Source organism: Phalangium opilio, unplaced genomic scaffold (assembly GCF_054372755.1).
Source record: "Phalangium opilio isolate 3A_F unplaced genomic scaffold, DU_Popi_V2 ptg000081l_1, whole genome shotgun sequence".
Lineage (NCBI taxonomy): Eukaryota > Metazoa > Arthropoda > Arachnida > Opiliones > Phalangiidae > Phalangium > Phalangium opilio.
Genome location: NW_028324188.1, coordinates 1,455,124 through 1,475,532, shown reverse-complemented (window position 1 = coordinate 1,475,532; position 20,409 = coordinate 1,455,124). Strand labels below are relative to the sequence as shown.

The window sequence follows — 20,409 nt, the reverse complement described above, 5'->3', positions numbered from 1 at the left end:
TTGTGTATAATTTTCAAATTTTGCCACCGGCAATAAAATCTTATTTACAGCACTCTTTGCCCTTAGGCTTAGACTATTTAATTCTTGTCGTCTGCAATATATTCAGTTTCAGTTTGGGTATATTTTTGGCGCTTAAAGTTAAACTCTTTGTCGCGCGTTTCAAACTTTCAATGTTTAATTAAAGTAATTAACTTAATAACAACGTTCGTAATTACTCGTATTTAAACTCTCGGATAGCCTGATAACGCTGAAAATCAACGAAATGGTAATGTGAATTTTATTATATTTGAAATAAAGAGTTGGAGGTGAAATATTCGTTGGAATTTTAATGCCAAGGCTTACCGTCGAGGTCATACGTAAATAACGTAATGTAAAATAGTAAATGACATATCGTAGGCTGTAGTCGTAGTTCTCTTATACCATTCTGTGGGTGGTATTTCCATTTATATAATATTCAAGTGAATTTATTTCATTTTAAATGTAAAGTTTGTTTATTCAAACACTTGGTAAAATAGTAGTATTCCCCCTCCACGGATTTTTAAAAGTTTGTACTCATTTCTGATAGTAAATGAGGTGAGGAACACGATGCCGTTAAAAATTTCCACCGCAAATGATTTTGAAATTTTTTTTTTGAATTTTTTTTTTGTGAAAATTGCAATATTTTGGAAAAGGAGAAATCTAATAGAAACTGAACCTAACCTAAGCTAACCTAACCTAACCTGAACCTAACCTAACCTAACCTGAACCTAACCTAACCTGAACCTAACCTAACCTAACCTAACCTGAACCTAACCTGAACCTAACCTAACCAAACCAAACCTAACCAAACCAAACCAAACCTAACCTGAACCTAACCTAACCTAACCTGAACCTAACCTAACCTAACCTGAACCTAAAATATCCCAAACATAATCTAAACAAGTGTATGCGCCCCAAATATCAAATATACAAACAACCATAAGTAATATGTGCTACCTTTTTTTTAAAAAAAAAATCATTTGCGGTGAAAAATTTTGACGGCATCGTGTTCCCCGCCTCATTTACTATCAGAAATGAGTACAAACTTTTAAAAATCCGTGGAGGGGGAATACTACCATTTGGCCAAACACTTTAAAGTATGTTAACTTGTTATTATTTCAAAAAATGCTAAATTAAATATAATGGGTTGATATTTCAAATGTAATACTTTGTAACTTGCATTTTTGATAGAAAAATTAGAATGTTAAAATTAATGACAAGGTTTAATTAAATTACATTGTCACGCGCGACAAGCCTTGGCACGTGCATCGGGAATGAGTTTAAAGGGAGAGTATCAGCTAAATTAGTTAGGCCTTTGAAATTATTTCCCTTTAAAACGTAGACTTTGTAAAATGGGGTTAGCAATTTCTAGGCGAGAACTTTTTAAACGTTCAATATTCGTTGATAATATCCATAAATCATATGCAAATGTATGGTTTTGTTATTCTGCTCCACTTAGAGGTGTGGTTTGAAAAATATATATGAAAGTGTTAGATATAACGGCTGTTATGATACTATGACGCAAGTCAAATCCTCTACTGAGAGACCTCGTTAACTGACACGTGAAATGGCATTTTAATCACAACGCGCTTGTAACTTATAGTTAAAACGTTTAATCAAGTTTACCTAAATTAGTTAACCCGAATAGAAATAGATTAAAAGAAATTAGACAAAAAATTATAGTTTTTCAAAATTTTATTAAATATAATTTGGCGTATGAAAAAAATTAATTAAAATATATTTGGCATCATGCAAATTAATCGTTTTACCGGTATTGGTACAAATTTTAATTTATAGTACTCATATTTAAACAATACAAAGAGGATAAGGAAAAAACAGTTAAAAATATTTTATTCTGAAGGGAAGACCCCTTAAAATTTTATATATTCATATTTCTAAAAACTGAGGCTCATTAGAGATCGCTCTGTTCTCCAACGAATAGCGTACGTCATTAAGGGACTAATTAATAACTGACCTTTTGACCCCTTTAAAATATTTACAACATCAATTTTAAATACTCAAAGTTTAGTATCTTGGTTTGGTCGAATAGTTTTGTCATCTAAGGGGACATCCGTAAAGGGAACAACCCATCCTTCATCGGGGTTGATTGATAAAATAATTTTGTTATTTCGAAGCGAACCATTCTTGCCATTATGGTGGTTTGATTCCTGTTGTAATATTTCGCAAGCTGGGTTCAAATCTTGACCGTCAAAGGGTGAAGTTTTGATACTGACTTCTTTTAGTCTTTGCTACAGAATACATTTTTTTTTAAAGTAGTCTTAGCTAGTTTAATACGTCATTCAAAATCTTACCCTGTCGATATTATGTTTATCTTGAAAATAAAATCCATTTCTCGAACATCGTATCCAAATAACAGCTACAATAACGGTAACTACGCACGCGCAAAGAACGCCAATCAGAGCGAAGATTAGTGGCTCGTATACTGTCGGGAAAATTAAGTATTTCTTGGAAGCGTCAGTTTTATCCTTGTCCCCCAAATTGGCTTTGTTCACACCACGGTAAATTTCACTGACGTTACAGTTCAACTAGGTAAAAATCAATTTAAACTTTAGAACCAGCAGGGTTGTGGTCAGGGTAGATTAGGTTAGGTTAGGTTACTTACGATTGCTTCTAAATGATGTAATTGTCTCTTGATACCCTGGATGACCAGAAAGGCTGGTACCACGTTTAATTCGGCAATTTGTACAGATGTTTTGGTATAAAATGTAATTGTTACGTTGGTTTTAGTGCCCTTTGACTCTTGGTTTGTCTTCAAGATGACAATGTCTTTGTAACTCATTGTAGGGACATGCATTCCCAGTGACATGTTTCTCTTAAGTTCATTTAAGTAATTGCTGACACTATGGACCACAAAGTCCACGAATTTCGGTTGAAAAACCGTTTGCCAATCTTCAAACTATTTTAGAAAATTTAAATTATTATTTAAACATAATTAGATTTATTTATTTTTAACCTGGTTGCGAGTAGTCATGACGATTGTCACTAAGTTATCCATCTCTTGAGACCCCGGTGAAACAATGTCCTAATTAGATTTAAATTAAAGTTAATCTTAAGCTAAATTTTTGGTAAATTAAATGTGTTTTACGGTAGTAGTTTCATCTAAAATACTAGGTGTAGCTGTAGCTGCTCGCGCTTCCATTGTCGGGGTTGCTTTAGTTGTAGTCTGTTGTGGCGTGGCCTTCGTTGTTGTAGGTAGAGAATAACTGGTAGTTTCCGGGATATTTGTAGTTAAATCGTTAATTTTTGTGGTAGTCGTAATTTGATTGGATATTGTAGTTGATTGCGATGTCGTAGTTGATCTTCCCAAAGTAGTAGGCATCATTGTAGTTGAACTACTAAATGTAGTAGGTCTAGGTCTTGTCGTAGCTATTTCATCGTCTACGGTTGTTGCTTCATCCCAGGTACTAGGTCTTGTTGTAGTCGTTTCATCATCTAAGGTAGTGGGTCCGTTTGTAGTTGCTCCATCCAAGGTAGTATGTCTCGTTGTAGTTATTTCATCATCTGAAGTTGTAACTCTAATTGTAGTCTCCGCAGCTGAACTACTCAAAGTTGTTGTAGATTTTATCGTAGTAGTTTCTGGTTCCCTAGTTGTGGTAGTAATAGTTTCTGGTTCCCTAATTGTGGTAGTTGTAGTTTCTGGTTCCCTAGTTGTGGTAGTTGTAGTTTCTGGTTCCCTAGTTGTGGTAGTTGTAGTTTCTGGTTCCCTAGTTGTGGTAGTTGTAGTTTCTGGTTCCCTAGTTGTAGTTTCTGGTTCCCTAGTTGTGGTAGTTGTAGTTTCTGGTTCCCTAGTTGTGGTAGTTGTAGTTTCTGGTTCCCTAGTTGTGGTAGTTGTAGTTTCTGGTTCCCTAGTTGTGGTAGTTGTAGTTTCTGGTTCCCTAGTTGTGGTAGTTGTAGTTTCTGGTTCCCTAGTTGTAGTAGTAGTTGTTGTGGTTGGTGTAGATGTAGGAAGGGTTGTTGTTGTTGTGGTTGGTGTAGATGTAGGAAGGGTTGTTGTTGTTGTGGTTGGTGTAGATGTAGGAAGGGTTGTTGTTGTTGTGGTTGGTGTAGATGTAGGAAGGGTTGTTGTTGTTGTGGTTGGTGTAGATGTAGGAAGGGTTGTTGTTGTTGTGGTTGGTGTAGATGTAGGAAGGGTTGTTGTTGTTGTGGTTGGTGTAGATGTAGGAAGGGTTGTTGTTGTTGTGGTTGGTGTAGATGTAGGAAGGGTTGTTGTTGTTGTGGTTGGTGTAGATGTAGGAAGGGTTGTTGTTGTTGTGGTTGGTGTAGATGTAGGAAGGGTTGTTGTTGTTGTGGTTGGTGTAGATGTAGGAAGGGTTGTTGTTGTTGTTGTAGTTGGTGTAGATGTAGGAAGGGTTGTTGTTTTTATTGGTGGTGGTGGTGTAGATGTAGCTAGGCTTGTAGTTGTAGTTCCATTAAGTTCCTAATTAATTGGGTTTGAAATTAAACTAATTAACATTAATTATTTCCATGAATATTAATTAATTTCCATTTTTAAGAATATATATACGTCATCTGATGCGTTCCAACTCGTTGTCCCATCACCGCTGACCAAAATGAACAATGAACCTATATTAAAAATAAACGAAAAAGTTTTTAGTTTTTGTTTTCTTTTTCAAATTAATTGACGCCCTATGACGTCATGATTGCGAGGGGGGCCCCTTGGCAAATATCTTAATTGTTTTATAAGTTAAACGTGGAAAGTCATTTTCTTGAGTACTGGTACTAATAAACTTTGGGAAACTTAAGAATTAGTTTGAATTTAAAAGTCGGATTCGAATTTCATTTTGTAAGAGGCGCGTATTCAATTTCTATTATAATCTTGAGGTTTTGGCTATTACTCATTCGTCGAGTAAGACGATATCTCCATTATTACGAATATGTCAATCATTGTAATGGTACGAAATTGTACCTACTATTTTAAATTTGAATCTTTCAAGGGCTTATTTAAAAAACACCTTTTTACTCTGGTTCTATAAGAGATGTGGGGAAGTCCTTTGAATATGTTATAGCCCCATTTCTTAGCTTTCCAACGGTACTAAGTACTTGGGGATAGGACAATCAGGGCCCGAGTAATTAAGCAAAATGTTTAAAGATTTCCTCTCTATAGGATTAACAGGTACTTATTTAAAAAACACCTTTTTACTCTGGTTGTATAAGAGATACGGGGAAGTCCTTTGAATATGTTATAGCCCTATTTCTCCCCTTTCCAATGGTACTAAGTACTTGCGGATACGGCAATCAGGGCCCGAGTAATTAAGCAAAATGTACGTAAACGTCCTCTCCCTAGGATCAGCGTAGCTTATTTACACCACACCTTTTTACTCTGATTCTATAAGAGATACAGGGAAGTCCTTTGAATATGTTATAGCCCTATTTCTTAGCTTTCCAACTGTACTAATTATTTGCAGTTACGACAATCAGGGCCCGGGTAATTAAACTAAAACGTCACCTTTCTAAATTAAGAAAAAGGTCCATTATATAATTCCGCCTAATTTAACCTTTTATTTTAAATCTATTCTTTAGTTTTATTTTTAAATTGTTTTTGTTATTCTAAATAGGTTAATGGCATTTAATATGTTTTATTGTAGAATGATGTCAGATTGTATTTAGGCGTGAAATTAATTCGCGAACCCAGGCGCCTTAAAACGTAATGGTTCCATAGTCCCATCCAAATAACTCCGTTTTTGCCGGGCGGAAAAAAAATACCAGAGGGCAAAGTTTACCGCGCGGTTTTTTTTTTGGGAGGTTTAGAAAAAAAATTCGTTACCACCATGCATGCACAGATTGTGCAGCCATAAGGGGTCAAAATTCTGTTGTAGGCACTGTTAGCATTCTTAGAAGGGACACCTAGTAGATCACGAGTTAACACATTTATAACAAATTTGAAAATTTATTCCTGAAAACTTCCTTGACATTAGAGTCCAACTCTAAAATTCGTTGGTTTCTCCATGAAATTTTGTACCTAATTTATAAATTCTTTGAATTATCATTGATATTTTCACGAAATTTTGACCCCACTCTAAAATTCATGAAATATTCCTTTAAATTATGACCACACTCTAAAATTCATGAAATATTCCTCTAAATTATGACCCCACTCTAAAATTCACGAAAAATTCCTTGAAATTATGACTCCACTCTAAAACTGACGAAATATTCCTCAAAATTATGACCCCACTCTAAAAATCACGAAATCTTCCTCGAAATTATGACCACACTCTAAAACTGACGAAACATTCCTTGAAATTATGACCCCACTCTAAAAATTAACGAAATATTCCTTGAAATTATCATCTCAAACTCTAAAATTCACGAAAAATTCCTTGAAATTATGACCCCACTCTGAATATAAACCTAGTGAAATTTCCATTGACATCTCCGGGAGGGTACTCCTTAATAAACGCTTTGCAACATTAATTAACTTGTTACTTACCCAATAATACAAGCAAGCGCAGATTAATTTGACAATTCTTCATATTAATTTAATCAAAAAAACACTTAAAATAAAATAAACTTGAATTAGTTAGTCAATTTGCGTTTGAGAAACAGCTCCCATCAAGATTCAAAACCGAAGACCTTCTGAGCCAAGTCAGTTCTGTCGAATATTTTATTAGTCAGAGCTCTGTATACTTCCTATGGGGGTGTTAAGATCCATTGCATCTCTGCATGCTTAGCTCTTGGAGCACGGACTCCAAACGACTGACGCTTTAGCCACCCCCGCCACCTGACTCTTGTACATACAGGGTGTGCCCATAAGGTCTGTCCGAAGTACAGTAAGTGGGATGCGTGGTTCTATGAGAAATCATATATTTTGAAACGAAAATGTAACTATGAGCAGCCAATTTTGAATGCCCCATAAGGAATTCACCCCTTAACACAAGTTATGATTGAACATTGGATTGGAGTGTTTTAACAATGACCCCCCTTAAATTTAACATAAGAAACTAATTAACAAACAATAATTGCTAATTTAAACGGTGTCCCCAAGTACACCCTGTATGTTGAGAGGGAATCCAATTCTGGTGTCAGGTTACTTCAGCCACTCTTTAGTTCGGTCGGTGATGGTGCCTATGGGTGTTTTTGGGGTGAAATTGAGACGGGATCATCTGGAATTGCTCACCAGGGCTTACTCGCACTGTCTCAGCCTCTCAGGCAAGTTTCCTTGACTTACCCACTAACCCCCAAATCAACAACGTGCCTCTCTTTATACCTTTCTAAGCTCTATTCAACAACGTTTAAACATCAATCCCCGTCTTTGACTCTATTGCAAGCTCAGCTTGGTTAGCTAATATAAAATTTGCTTTATTGTATCATAAATTTAAAGCTAAAAAGACTTATCTTTTAATGTTTTTGTAGTTGAATATACGTTATTTTGGTATTTACTTACTTGTTTAGTCTATCTGGGAGTAAGGTTAGTTGGAATTAAAGGAGATCACTTGGGCTATATTTATATACAAATTTTATTCTAATTTTAATTTTAATTATATTTTTTTTGGCAATTTAAGTATAACATTTAAACATAGGTGGCAGGTACAAACAGCTTTTAAATGAACACCGATAACAATAAACTACTCGAGGGTTAATTTATGGCGCGAAAATCCACGTGAATTCTTTAAATTCCAAAAAATAGTTGAACCTAACGCACGCGCTGTCTAAAAATTACGGAAGTATATTAGCGCTAGAAGTTAGTAACGGGGCTAATTTTAAAACTCTGCTGGATTTCTGGCACAATTTGGATTTGGTTTAATACGTTTTAGAATTAAAACCTTATATGATATTTATTAAATGAATATCTACGGGGGGTTTCTGGAAAAAGTATTAAAAACGTATAGGAGCATTTGATAACTTCGTTTTGCAAAAGTTGGTTTATTTCTCGCACGTGGAATTTCCCGCACTATTACACGCGGAACTTTCGCTATGTTCTTGGCGCGCGATATTTCCCGCGCAAAATCCGACACCACCGGCATCGTTGTTCGGCGTAACTGGTATAGATAAACATAGGGATCTCCCCGCGGTGACCGTTGAAGATTCGTTACTGGAATTAACAGTGGCAGTTGCCGGGAATCTATTAAATTGGGCCATAGCTCTGGCCCAACAAGTTGCTAAAGCGGCAGCGGCTGCACTTCCGGTCAAAGGATGGGGACTGCAACTCTGATTGGTTGAATTTTGAACTAAGCCATTATTAGAAACGGGGAAACATCGGGTTGGACTGACCAGGTTGAATAATTGGCGAGTGTCCGAAGCTGGACACGACGAAGAAGTAGCGCTCTAAAAATAATAAATAAACAATTAAATCAAAGTAAACTTAATATGGTATAAATTTTTACCGTTGCTTCATCCCGTTCAACTTGTCTTAACCTTTGAACTATAATCTGTTCCGACGCTGTCAAAATCGAGTCCTCATCATCGACCTTTTCGACCTCTAACTCCTCCTCGTGACCTTGTAAATCCTCCAATGACCTTGAGTTACTTATTGAAGTCTGACCTGATCCCAACCTGGCAGTTCCTTGCGCTATTGAGAACCATTTATGATGGTGCTGCTGCTGCATAGAGGGCACGACCCCTAATCGCGTCACGTGACCCGTATGACCTCCACCTACACCTGGTTTGGGTCTAGAAACCCTTGGTCGTGGTTTTAACAATTCCGCTATGGTATACGAGGCCCCTGGTCGTTTTTCTGTCGGTTGGTCCTTGGATTCCGAGCCTGATGACGTTGAATTGTCCTCGTCTTCATCACAATCGGGGTTATAGTACGGTGACGTCATAGCCGGGTCGTAATCAGGGTGACATTGGTGATGATGACCCCCCTGTAGTTGACTCAAGGTCATAGACGAAGTAGCAATACCGTAAGTGTCAGTCAAGCGAAATGAAGTACCGTCTGAATTCCGCATAAATTTTCCTGTAATGGTCAGACATTAAAAGTACATTTGCTTCTTAAGAAATTTTAAGTATATGCAGTGAGTGGGATAGTTCTATGGGATATCATAATTTTTGGGTCGAAATGTTCTATATATATATATATATATATTTCTATGAGCAGCCGATTTTGATTGTCCCATAAAGGATGCATGCACCTCCTAACACAAGTTATGATTGAACATTTGATTGGAATGTTTTACCAATGACCCCCTTAATGAAATTAACAATCATTGTGTGTTCAATTTCTAATGTTAAATTTAAGAGATCATTGGTAAAACACTCAAATCCAATGTTCAATCATAACTTGTGTTAGGGGTGCATAAATTAAAAATTTACCATTAGTTGAACTTAAATCCATCTCAACCCTTTGATAAGCTTCGTAATTATTCGGTAATTGGTTTGAGGTTGGAGATGCGGCCACGGCTAGGAGGTAAGACGGTTGAGACGAAGATGGTTGCTGAACATCGGAGGTAGAACCGAGTCCCGGGTTGTTAGAAGGAGGAGAAGTCGAGGTGGGGGAGTTATGATTGTTTAGCGCGTGCGCGTTGTTGGAACACGAGGAACCGGTGGAGTCTTGGGGAGATCCGCTGTTTCTAAGAATCCTATTGATGGAGGAAACGCTAGGGATGGATTCGTCGTCGCAAACTCGTTGCGCCCGCAACAAATCACGGATTTCCCAAGCGAAGATTGAAGGGTTCTCTTGCTTATAACGCAATATGCGACGGATAACGTGGGGAGTCGCCACTTGCTAATAATTAAAATGTTATTGTTAAAATTAGAAGCCTTAGTTTAATTAACCCCATGAAAACCATAAGTTCATTAGATATGTTGGGCCATCCAAAATTTTGTAAAATCTGGTAACTTAGAAACTGGAGCTTGTAATTTTGAAGTGATAGCCTAAGTAGGTCATAGATTTGAAGGGTAAAGCGACATACGCCTGGTGGTGCATGAGGCGCTGCGGTCAAAGGCCTAATTAGTAATGCAGACTAAATAGGAGAGCTAGATGGAACTTAAGTCCTGATACAAAATTAATTAACCACCACCGAGTGTAGTAAGTACTTCAATTGACTCGCTTCCGTCGTTCTCCTTCTCGAACTAGTTATCTCGAGAACTGTAAGTCTCTAGGAGGTAGCATTACGAATAGTATAGGTAATGTCATACTTATGGAAGGAACGTATCTTATAAACTTATGCTATTATCTTAGAGGAGACCAAACTTTTACTTGAAATTATAAACATCTAGATTCCTTAATTATTTTTATAATCTAAATTAAAATTTGGGAAACAAATGAAAACATGTCTTTACATTTATTTTGAATTTGAATATATAAGGATATTAAAAAAAAATTCATTTTAAAGTTAACCCTTTCTTTGCGAATTAATTTAATTTATCTATGAATATATTAATTGATTACTTGTATCTGTACCTTAGGCTTGCTTCCTCCGATGGAGCCGGGTTTAATTGAGCCCGTCTCGTAGAATCTGGTCAGTATTTTGGAGACGCATCCGTGGCTGACCAATAATTGCCTGGAGATATCGCATGGTCGAACTCCCATTAGCGCCAATTCAACAATGCGACGACGAACGTAATCCGGCAATGGACGACCATTCACAAAGACCCCGCCCAATTGGTTAATGCCCGCTTGACCTGAACCGGACAATCGTATAAACCGGACAATAATTAAGTATCCTTTTTCTGAAGAAATTATATATGAGCATTTCAATTCCTATATTTTCCTATAAAAACACACATGATGTTTTTCTACTATAAAATCCTATGGAATTTAAATTTTTGATTGGGCTTCCTGGGGAAGTAAATGAATTTATTCCCCTAAACTTACTTCCATACAGTAATTGCACCAAGTATCAATTCATCCAAACCAAAACAATGTTATATCGCGGCATGCATGTTTAATTAATTTTGCTAAGTAAATCCGAGTCCCCCACGGTTTCTTATACCGAAAGTTATAGGGAAAGATATAAATCGGTGGTGGTGTTTAGGAGAGTGGGGGGGGGGTGGCAAAGATGCTGATTGGTCAACGAACCGGAAGTTAGTATGTTTGGCCGTATAAATAGTTTGGGGTTCCGCGAGCCGCGCGCCTAGATGGATTCTATTTTTACTATAGCGGGGAAAAGCGATTTTTACGATGGTTGCCGCCGCGGTTTCCGCTTCGTTTGCCGCCCGAAACGCGCGGTACCATTCTCCTCTCGATCTCAGTGAACTTGTATTGGGACTCCCTCTATATACCCTACCTCATTTCGTTTGTCCCATCACCCTAGTTTATACATATGTACCCCAATACCCGAAACAAAGAAATAGTAACCACAAAATTTTGTTTTGATCAAATTCCAACTGCTGTACTGGTACTAAGTTTTAGGCTATTTTATTATTTATCTACGCTATAATCAAATTACTTTTTAAATTAACTTTGATGTTCTAGAAGTAAAGTTCCAATTATTCTCATCAACGTTAAAAATTCTAGTCCGTGAGGTTTTTATAGCGCGTTTAAGATTATTTATTTATTCTTTATCTCGTGATTTCAAATTGGAGCGCGTGGAGTTTAAGATATTTATTTATCTCGTGATTTCAAATTAGAGCGCGTGAAATTTATTATATTTATTTATCTCGTGATTTCAAATTAGAGCGCAGAGCGCGTGAATTTAAAGATGTTTATTTATCACGTGATTTCAAATTAGAGCGCGTGAAATTTATGAGGTTTATTTATCTCGTGATTTCAAATTGAAGCGCGTGAAATTTAAGATATTTATTTATCTCGTGATTTCAAATTAGATCTCGTGAAATTTATGATATTTATTTATCTCGTGATTTCAAATTAGATCTCGTGAAATTTAAGATATTTATTTATCTCGTGATTTCAAATTAGATCTCGTGAAATTTATGATATTTATTTATCTCGTGATTTCAAATTAGATCTCGTGAAATTTATGATATTTATTTATCTCGTGATTTCAAATTAGAGCGCGTGAAATTTAAGATATTTATTTATCTCGTGATTTGAAGATTAAGATATTTCAAATTCAAAATGCAGAAAACTGCGCGCTAAAGTATTTCAGTATTCAATCCAAAGATGAGTAAGAATTGTGGCGTTTTTACGAGTGGCGGGATTTTAGCTCTGGCGTATAAGAATTTCTTGGTTAACCACCGAATTTAATATTTCTTGAGCATAAAAATATTTTTCCGCTTGAAATCAAGCTGCAAGGGACAATGTTTTACGATACGATCCCACTTTCGTTGATCGCGTCCATCGTAAAATCTAGAATATATTTGACAAAGCCCCGACCTCTAAGGAGGCTGTTGAACTTTCAACTCAATTTTTACGATCTCCGCATCTAATTTCTTAGTTTTAAGATCAATCCTGGGAGAAGCCGACTTTCAGGGGTTTTCCAGCCCATGTTATTTCTATGCGCCCCTGTAGAAATGTTTAACCCAGCAATACACCCGTGTTCGAAGGGTGAAGCTACCCACCAGGGTAATGGTAATCCTATGGGAGCGATTTGTGTTTATAAAATTTATCGTAACTTTGTTAATTTTGGTCCGATTTGGTCCTAATTTGCACCGTTTTGTAGCCTACAATCAACTCTATCTTATTTGGCTTTTTCTTCGCAAACAGGTTTGTTTTAATTACTTAATATTGATAATTATTAAATATTGAACTTACCCGTATGTGGCATGAGTTTATGGTTAGGAAATCCGAGAAATCCCACGAAAAATCCACCCGATTATCAAATTCTAAAAGAGGTTGTTTTGAAAATAATTAAAAATTAAGTTTTTAGGGTTATAATTAATTTGAATCGTTAGTTTTATTAGTTTTAATCGTGATAATCTTAATTGGGATTTAAGAATTTAATTCAAATTGGTATAAATGTTCAATTCTCGTGTGATAATTAATATTTAAACAGTTTAATTGGTTAATTTTAATCATGGTGTTAATATTAATTTGAATTTTAGAAAATTAAATAATTAACCTTTAACCTTATTAGAAATTTTTAGAAACTTACCTTTAATTTAGAAGGAATTATTTTGTAGTACAATTTGTCGCCAAACTTTAACCTTATTAACCTTAAATGACCCTTATTGAACCTTACCGAACCTTATTCCCCGTTTCGAGAACTGTTAAAAATGACATCGTAGTTCGGAGACGATTTTGTCGAAAATCTCGTCCGGTTCCAAATTTCTCCGTTATGATATCTGCCAGCCTCTCCGTTAACGGTTGGTTGAATTCATCCAATAAGGGACTCGTAGGCTGTCACCTTCCTTACCCAATCAGAGAGCAGAACGCCTAAAGATCCCCATTACGACCCCGAACCGACCGAAGAAAAGGGATGGGGGGGGGGGACGGAATGCGTGATAGGGGGCGCTCTTCTCGCCACCTGCTAGGTCTTGCGGAGCGAGCGTAGTTAGTTCTAGTTAAACATGAATATTGAAGTCAGGGAAAGATGGTGACGTCAGTCCAGAGATTTTTAAAAAGGGAATCCACCTTAATCTCTATCGCCGGAAGTTAGGCTTATTCATGAGGGTAGTAAAGGGTTAAAAATTCGTCTGTCGTCTGCTACAGTACATATTTTTGGCCTTTGTAGCAGACGATAGTCTAGCTTTAAATTTAGACGTAAAAAAGTATAAATTTTCTTAAGCCTAACTTTAAAATTAGACAACAGAAAAAAGTATCAATTTTCTTTTCTTAAACATAGCTTTCAAACTAAGATTAGGAAATTTGTCTCGTGAAAACCAAACTTGGCTATTCATGATAAAATTTGAATCAATTCATCTGTATGGCGGGGCGAGACGGGCGTAGTATATACTGTAGTATACCGTACCGTGAGTTATACCTTCCCATCGTGCATTGCGCGCGCTGTACGATTAGCCGAATTAAAGGATTAAGAAATTCTCTGGACTCCCCCCTGCGGTCCTCTCTCTCTCTCTCTCTGTTCCGTGCATCTCAAATTCGTATGAAAAGGCATTAGTTACCTAACTGTGGAGCTGTATTATTTTTGGATCATTTCGGGTCGCGTTCTCATGCAGTTACCACCAAAACCCTATTATTATCTCTCTGAAATATCCTACGTAATCAATTTAATTAACTTTGGTTTAGAAATAAAGTAAGGACATATTACTTTTCGAACTGACCATTCACGCTAAGAATGCATTTACGTAACTAAGAACATTGCATTTATTTATGTTCAGGAGTAATAACACAATTTTAAACATGGGCAGTTGCGGTATTATACAGGGTGTCATCAAGAAGTCATATCTATGGGCTCCTGTTACGTCCCCCCTTGTATTTTGAAAGGGGGACTGGGACTATGGCGCGCGAATACTTAGGCATCTTACACCTTTTCCCTAATAAACTTGATATCACTTCTTGGTGTGATGCAAAAATGGAGTGGTTCTATGGGAAATCAATTGAATTTTGAATTGAAAATGTAACTCTATACTTCTATGGCCAGACGATTCTGAATGTCCCAATTTGTATTTTACTTCGACAACTTCTTGTCAACTTATTTCTGTTAAATCTCCTTGAAAAAACTGTCTCTGGTTTTAGGGAAAGAAAGGAAAAAATGGTCGAATGTAGTTAGGAAGGTGTCTTCTTGGTAAATATTAAGGTTACAGGCCCATACAACGCCCAAAAACACAAAGTATGCATGGGGAAAAAACTATATATATAACATTGTATATACCCTTAGTACAATATATCGTGCATGCAGTCCCAAAAATCTCTCCCGGGCCAAATCCCCAAGAAATAAATTCGGGAATCGCGGTTCCGTGTCCGTCAGAGAAGCCCCCCCTCCCCCCACGACCATCAACACCCCTTAGCCGTGGATATAATATTGAAACCGAGGGGGTACTCACTTATCATTCGTTAATTCAGAGGCTGCTCCAAAATGGGAAAACATTTTCGGCCCAAAATTGATGATTTCCCTTACTTACTGTACTTTGGGCACCATGTTACAGTTAAAAGAAAATTCAAAGTTTTTAAAGAAGTGAATAACCCCTCGATTTACGGCAGAACCATCCCTTAATTCCTTTTTCCATCGCTGGGGGTTTTTTTCGTTTTTTTTTATCTAGCAAAAGTTCTTCCAAATATCACCTGCTTTTTCAACGCGACTCTATAATAACCTGGTGTATTCAACGCTCTCATATTCACTCGTACTCTTTCCGGTACCCGAAAGGCGGTCCTTAAAACCGTCGTCATACCTTTAAACCTTCTCCGATTGGTTTGAAAGAATATGCATATAAAAAATAAATGGATTTTGTCCAGTCTCGAGATTTCTTGCGCGTGAATTTTCCCCGCCTTTTTAAGATCGAGCGCGTGCAGGTTGTAGCCTGTGTAGAGTATTCGGGCTTTTTTTTGGCACGTGCTGTCTTTGGTTTGGCGCCCAAATGGTTTCGTGTCTCTTGGAGAAGCGCGTCAAGGGTGGAAAAAAAATGTTCCAGAAACGTTATGCCCGCGCTTCGATTAAGCCTTAGCCAAGAAAATATATAATGTATAAAATATGGATGGATCCACTCCGCTAACGCAAAAGAAAAAAAAATTCAACACGAATCTTGAATTTACTCCCAAATCTCTCCGTCTCTCTCTGAGAATCAAGGCAAGAATCTTTGCCTAAATCCCTCTTAAATTAACAATTTACTAACTGTAAATTATCAGAGTTTAGTTTAAGTTAGATTTAATAAACTAATTATAATAATTAATGCCTTGCTTGCAAACTATTTAGCCACATTCATGCAATCATAAGTTTATAAGTTATGTTCCTTCCATAAGTATGACACTACCTATACTTCGTAATGCTACCTAGATACTTATTACAGCTCGAGCTAGTTCTAGGGAATTGAAGACTGAGAATCTATGACCTACTTCAATCACTTCTAATTTGTAACCAGACTTTACAAACTTATGGCCAACATATCTTATGAACTTATGATGATGCAATGACTAAATCAATCAATGACTTCAAATGGTAATTTGAGATAACCTGGCTCGCAAAAGTCAATCTGTACCTTGTTCTGCAGAGAGATACCTAATTGAAAATGGTTAAAATAATCTTTAATCTTCTTGGAACCTTGGGGGTGTGGAGTTTTAAAATTTTGGTAATAGCGTTTAAGTGGTGGGCCTTTTTGAAAGGGTTATAACATAGTCGTTAAATTCGATTATTAAACGCGTGCTTAAAAATTCCTAAGATCAGGCCTGCGTTTTGTGTGAAAGGATGGGAAAAGGGGGGGGGGGGGTTATGATATAAGCGTTAAAAATTGGGCCAATCTTCTAATTTAGTTGTAAGAGAAAATGCGCTCTACGTTAATTATCGATTTTAAGGTAAGAGTAATTAAAACAGGGCCCAAGACACCCTCCTCAAATTTCCCTTTAAATTATCCAGAAATATTAGATATTAGCGTACCCCCTTTCCCCCCCCCTCAAATTCCCGCCTTCTGAGCTCTCAAGGAGGACAGGGGCGTCGCCCCCTAACTACGTACATACGCAATTACTTCTTATAAATTTTTGCGAGAAAATAAAGCCCGATTTGTTTTTGAGACTAAATATTATTTGAAAATAGGCTTAAAGGGGAAAATTAGGCTTAAGAAGGAACAAAATTAGGCTTAAATTGGAAAATAGGTTTAAGAAGATGGAAAATTAGACTTAAGAAGCTGGAAATTAGGTTTAAGAAGATGGAAAATTAGACTTAAGAAGTTGGAAATTAGGCTTAAAGTGGAAAATAGGTTTAAGAAGGTGGAAAATTAGGCTTAATAAGCTGGAAATTAGGCTTAAAGTGGGAAATTGGTTTAAGAATTGGTGGAAAATTAGCCTTAAGAAGATGGAAATTACTCTTAAATTGGGAAATAGGTTTAAGAAGGTGGAAATTTAAGCTTATGAACATGGGAAATTAGGCTTAAAGTGGAAATGGGTTTAAGAAGGTGGAAAATTAGGCTCAAGAAGGAACAAAATTAGGATTAAAGTGGAAAATAGGTTTAAGAAGATGGAAAATTAGACTTAAGAAGCTGGAAATTAGGCTTAAAGTGGAAAATAGGTTTAAGAAGGTGGAAAATTAGGCTTAATAAGCTGGAAATTAGGCTTAAAGTGGGAAATTGGTTTAAGAATTGGTGGAAAATTAGCCTTAAGAAGATGGAAATTACTCTTAAATTGGGAAATAGGTTTAAGAAGGTGGAAATTTAAGCTTATGAACATGGGAAATTAGGCTTAAAGTGGAAATGGGTTTAAGAAGGTGGAAAATTAGGCTCAAGAAGGAACAAAATTAGGATTAAAGTGGAAAATAGGTTTAAGAAGATGGAAAATTAGACTTAAGAAGCTGGAAATTAGGTTTAAGAAGATGGAAAATTAGACTTAAGAAGTTGGAAATTAGGCTTAAAGTGGAAAATAGGTTTAAGAAGGTGGAAAATTAGGCTTAATAAGCTGGAAATTAGGCTTAAAGTGGGAAATTGGTTTAAGAATTGGTGGAAAATTAGCCTTAAGAAGATGGAAATTACTCTTAAATTGGGAAATAGGTTTAAGAAGGTGGAAATTTAAGCTTATGAACATGGGAAATTAGGCTTAAAGTGGAAATGGGTTTAAGAAGGTGGAAAATTAGGCTCAAGAAGGAACAAAATTAGGATTAAAGTGGAAAATAGGTTTAAGAAGATGGAAAATTAGACTTAAGAAGCTGGAAATTAGGCTTAAAGTGGAAAATAGGTTTAAGAAGGTGGAAAATTAGGCTTAATAAGCTGGAAATTAGGCTTAAAGTGGGAAATTGGTTTAAGAATTGGTGGAAAATTAGCCTTAAGAAGATGGAAATTACTCTTAAATTGGGAAATAGGTTTAAGAAGGTGGAAATTTAAGCTTATGAACATGGGAAATTAGGCTTAAAGTGGAAATGGGTTTAAGAAGGTGGAAAATTAGGCTCAAGAAGGAACAAAATTAGGATTAAAGTGGAAAATAGGTTTAAGAAGATGGAAAATTAGACTTAAGAAGCTGGAAATTAGGCTTAAAGTGGAAAATAGGTTTAAGAAGGTGGAAAATTAGGCTTAATAAGCTGGAAATTAGGCTTAAAGTGGGAAATTGGTTTAAGAATTGGTGGAAAATTAGCCTTAAGAAGATGGAAATTACTCTTAAATTGGGAAATAGGTTTAAGAAGGTGGAAATTTAAGCTTATGAACATGGGAAATTAGGCTTAAAGTGGAAATGGGTTTAAGAAGGTGGAAAATTAGGCTCAAGAAGGAACAAAATTAGGATTAAAGTGGAAAATATAGGTTTAAGAAGGTGGAAAATTAGGCTGAAGTTGGTGGAAATTTGTTTCTGAAAGCGTGAAAGAGTGGAAGGGTTAAAATGATTCTAAAGGCTGATAATTGCGTCAGACCACCTTTCTACATGTTAGCCATCTAAGATACAAAAACCTCCAGAATACAGAATCCAGACTAAATATAAAATATTCAATACAGATCTCCTGTAGCAGCGAACTAGGCCTATCGCACGATTTTTGAAAAATTGAAACATAGCTGCTAGATTATGGGTGGTAACCCCCCTTGCCCCCCCATGCTGCAGGGCCATCTTTTGAATTGAGGGGAACACTCAATTAACTTCATCCATATCTTCTCCTCTGCCCCCCCCCACCAACCCCAGAGCGAAGGGTGAAGGTTATTTCTGCCACCAAATCATCAATTTACGGTTAGCCCTTGTTCTCTCCCCCGGATTTGGGGTTGAACCCCACCCCGGTGCTATAAAAAGTATAGTGAACGAAGTGTGACCTCCTCCCACATAATCAAAGCAGACCAAACTATCCCCCGAGGATAATCCCGCTATAGCTAGCTAGCACCTATCTAATCTGCCCCTAGAGGGGGGTTTTCGGATGATTGGTCGCACGTGGCGCCACTTGGCGGGACAATTCAATCCTCGCGCGCGCGCTTTCCCCTTACCCCACCCCCACCCCCACCAACGCACGCGCGGCGTTTGATCTTTTGACATTTAGACAATCTGTGCTTCAACTAAAAAAGTAAATTAATTTCGAAGTTCCATTTTTTTGGTTATGCGTTTGAAGTGGATTATCTCAAGTCCTGATTGAGGTACCACCATGTTTTTAGTATGGTTTAATAGAGGAGAATTTGGGCTATCATATCCTGAAATATTTTTTCTATACGTTTAATTAAACTAGAGTTATAACGTTTCAAAGTTGAGGTTTGTTTTACGGCCGTGGTAAAAATATTTTTTTTACCTTTTAGCATTTAAACTTTATTATATCGAGTCCTATTTGGCGAAACCCCAATTATTAACTATCAATAGATAAAGGATAATGTAGGCTGAGAGGAATTTCGAACTAGAAAAGCTTGAACTAGAATTATCATTTTAAAGTTTGAGTCGTTTCAGCTAACAGATCGACATGCTATTATAACCAAAATCAATTTCAAAATATAATATACACATAATGCGAATAATATTAAGTGTTTTCCATTGAAAAATGTTCTCCCCCCCCTTTTAAACAACCCCTCCCCTAACTGAATACATTCTGATTCCATGGTTACGCTTAGTTAAGTCCTGTGAAAATAGTTTTCGAGTTTTTGTCATTGTGAAAAGTTTTGGGTGTCTGATGCGGTATGGGTCTTCTTGTATTGTGTCGATTTTATTCGCGGTTCATTTTGCGGTGTGCACCATTGGGCTCCCCTTATGGTGGTGTATGGGTGCCCCAGGGCCATAATAACAGGGGGACCCCCAATTTTTTTTTATATGGATAGCGTTGAGAAGTATAATACTCTCATTCATGAAGTTTCACACTCGATAAAATCTTTGTTGACAGATTTTTAACTTTAGAAGTCATAACCAAGACGTACAGGGTATTGTAGATTATAATTCGACCCTGGTACACCCTGTATTTTCATTCCCTTAAGTCATTACTTACCAATTTTAATTAGTTCAGTAGAAAAGTTTGTTAAATTATGAATTTTGAATTTTGTAGGATTTTCTGATAACAATTTTTTTCCAAACCGAAATAAAGTGTTTAAATTATATCTATTGATGAACTTCTAGTGACGTATTTTTGGGAGCACATGGTCGATCTACGTGATATCATAGTTCATGTTCCATAACCCGGAACCATCGGGGTGGTCCTCATATGATCATCTGATACATCGTAAATTCACCCATTTTTCTATTTGAAATGTAAAGTTTCATATAGAAAAGGTTATTTTTTGACCAAGTGGCTATGAAGTCTACTATTGTGATGGTTTCTTTAGATGCAGCAAAGTAAACCGATTATAGAGTATATTTAAGATGATGTACGCGTTTTATTTATATTGTAGTCTTTGAGATTCCTTCCTATTGTTGGAATTTCTTTATGGTTAACTAAACTGCTCAAAGTGTGTATTGATTGATTGATTGGTGCATTTTTACGGTGTTTATTTTTCTTTTTACTAAATTACTATAGAATTTCTGAAATAAATTTGAAAGTTTCACCGTAT

The 20,409-nt window shown here is 36.5% G+C and overlaps 2 protein-coding genes and 1 long non-coding RNA gene across 3 annotated transcripts; 1 reads left to right on the top strand and 2 right to left on the bottom strand.

The window, feature by feature from the left end:
• The first annotated feature begins 102 nt into the window (after window positions 1-102).
• LOC149653867 (uncharacterized) lies at window positions 103-20,408 on the top strand. Its single transcript, XR_016370806.1, has 3 exons — window positions 103-265; window positions 10,387-12,586; window positions 19,979-20,408. It is a non-coding gene; the product is annotated as an uncharacterized LOC149653867 (long non-coding RNA).
• LOC149653869 (uncharacterized) lies at window positions 1,696-6,699 on the bottom strand. The gene is made up of 7 exons (XM_089846806.1): window positions 6,470-6,699; window positions 4,544-4,602; window positions 3,125-4,456; window positions 2,993-3,061; window positions 2,642-2,935; window positions 2,331-2,564; window positions 1,696-2,267 (listed from the first exon to the last, which is right to left on the bottom strand). Exons 1-7 carry the CDS (start codon window positions 6,510-6,512, stop codon window positions 2,037-2,039), a joined length of 2,262 nt encoding a protein of 753 aa, XP_089702932.1. The 5' UTR covers window positions 6,513-6,699; the 3' UTR covers window positions 1,696-2,036.
• On the bottom strand, window positions 7,479-12,904 carry LOC149653868 (uncharacterized). The gene is made up of 5 exons (XM_089846812.1): window positions 12,635-12,904; window positions 10,382-10,602; window positions 9,292-9,703; window positions 8,364-8,935; window positions 7,479-8,304 (listed from the first exon to the last, which is right to left on the bottom strand). The coding sequence occupies exons 1-5, from the start codon at window positions 12,645-12,647 to the stop codon at window positions 7,903-7,905; spliced, it is 1,620 nt and encodes a 539-aa protein (XP_089702938.1). The 5' UTR covers window positions 12,648-12,904; the 3' UTR covers window positions 7,479-7,902.
• Window position 20,409: the final 1 nt, after the last annotated feature.

Bases quoted from the DNA above. Each gene is read 5' to 3' on its own strand.
- LOC149653869 (XM_089846806.1), bottom strand. From the start codon at position 6,512: ATGAAGAATTGTCAAATTAATCTGCGCTTGCTTGTATTATTGG. The intron at 4,457-4,543 runs GTATATATATTC...CCAATTAATTAG, and splicing joins GTTGGAACGCATCAGATGAC to GAACTTAATGGAACTACAAC. The intron at 2,936-2,992 runs GTTAAAAATAAA...TTTCTAAAATAG, and splicing joins TCATGACTACTCGCAACCAG to TTTGAAGATTGGCAAACGGT.
- LOC149653868 (XM_089846812.1), bottom strand. The intron at 9,704-10,381 runs GTACAGATACAA...TTTAATTATTAG, and splicing joins TCGGAGGAAGCAAGCCTAAG to CAAGTGGCGACTCCCCACGT. The intron at 8,936-9,291 runs GTAAATTTTTAA...TGACCATTACAG, and splicing joins GGATTTAAGTTCAACTAATG to GAAAATTTATGCGGAATTCA.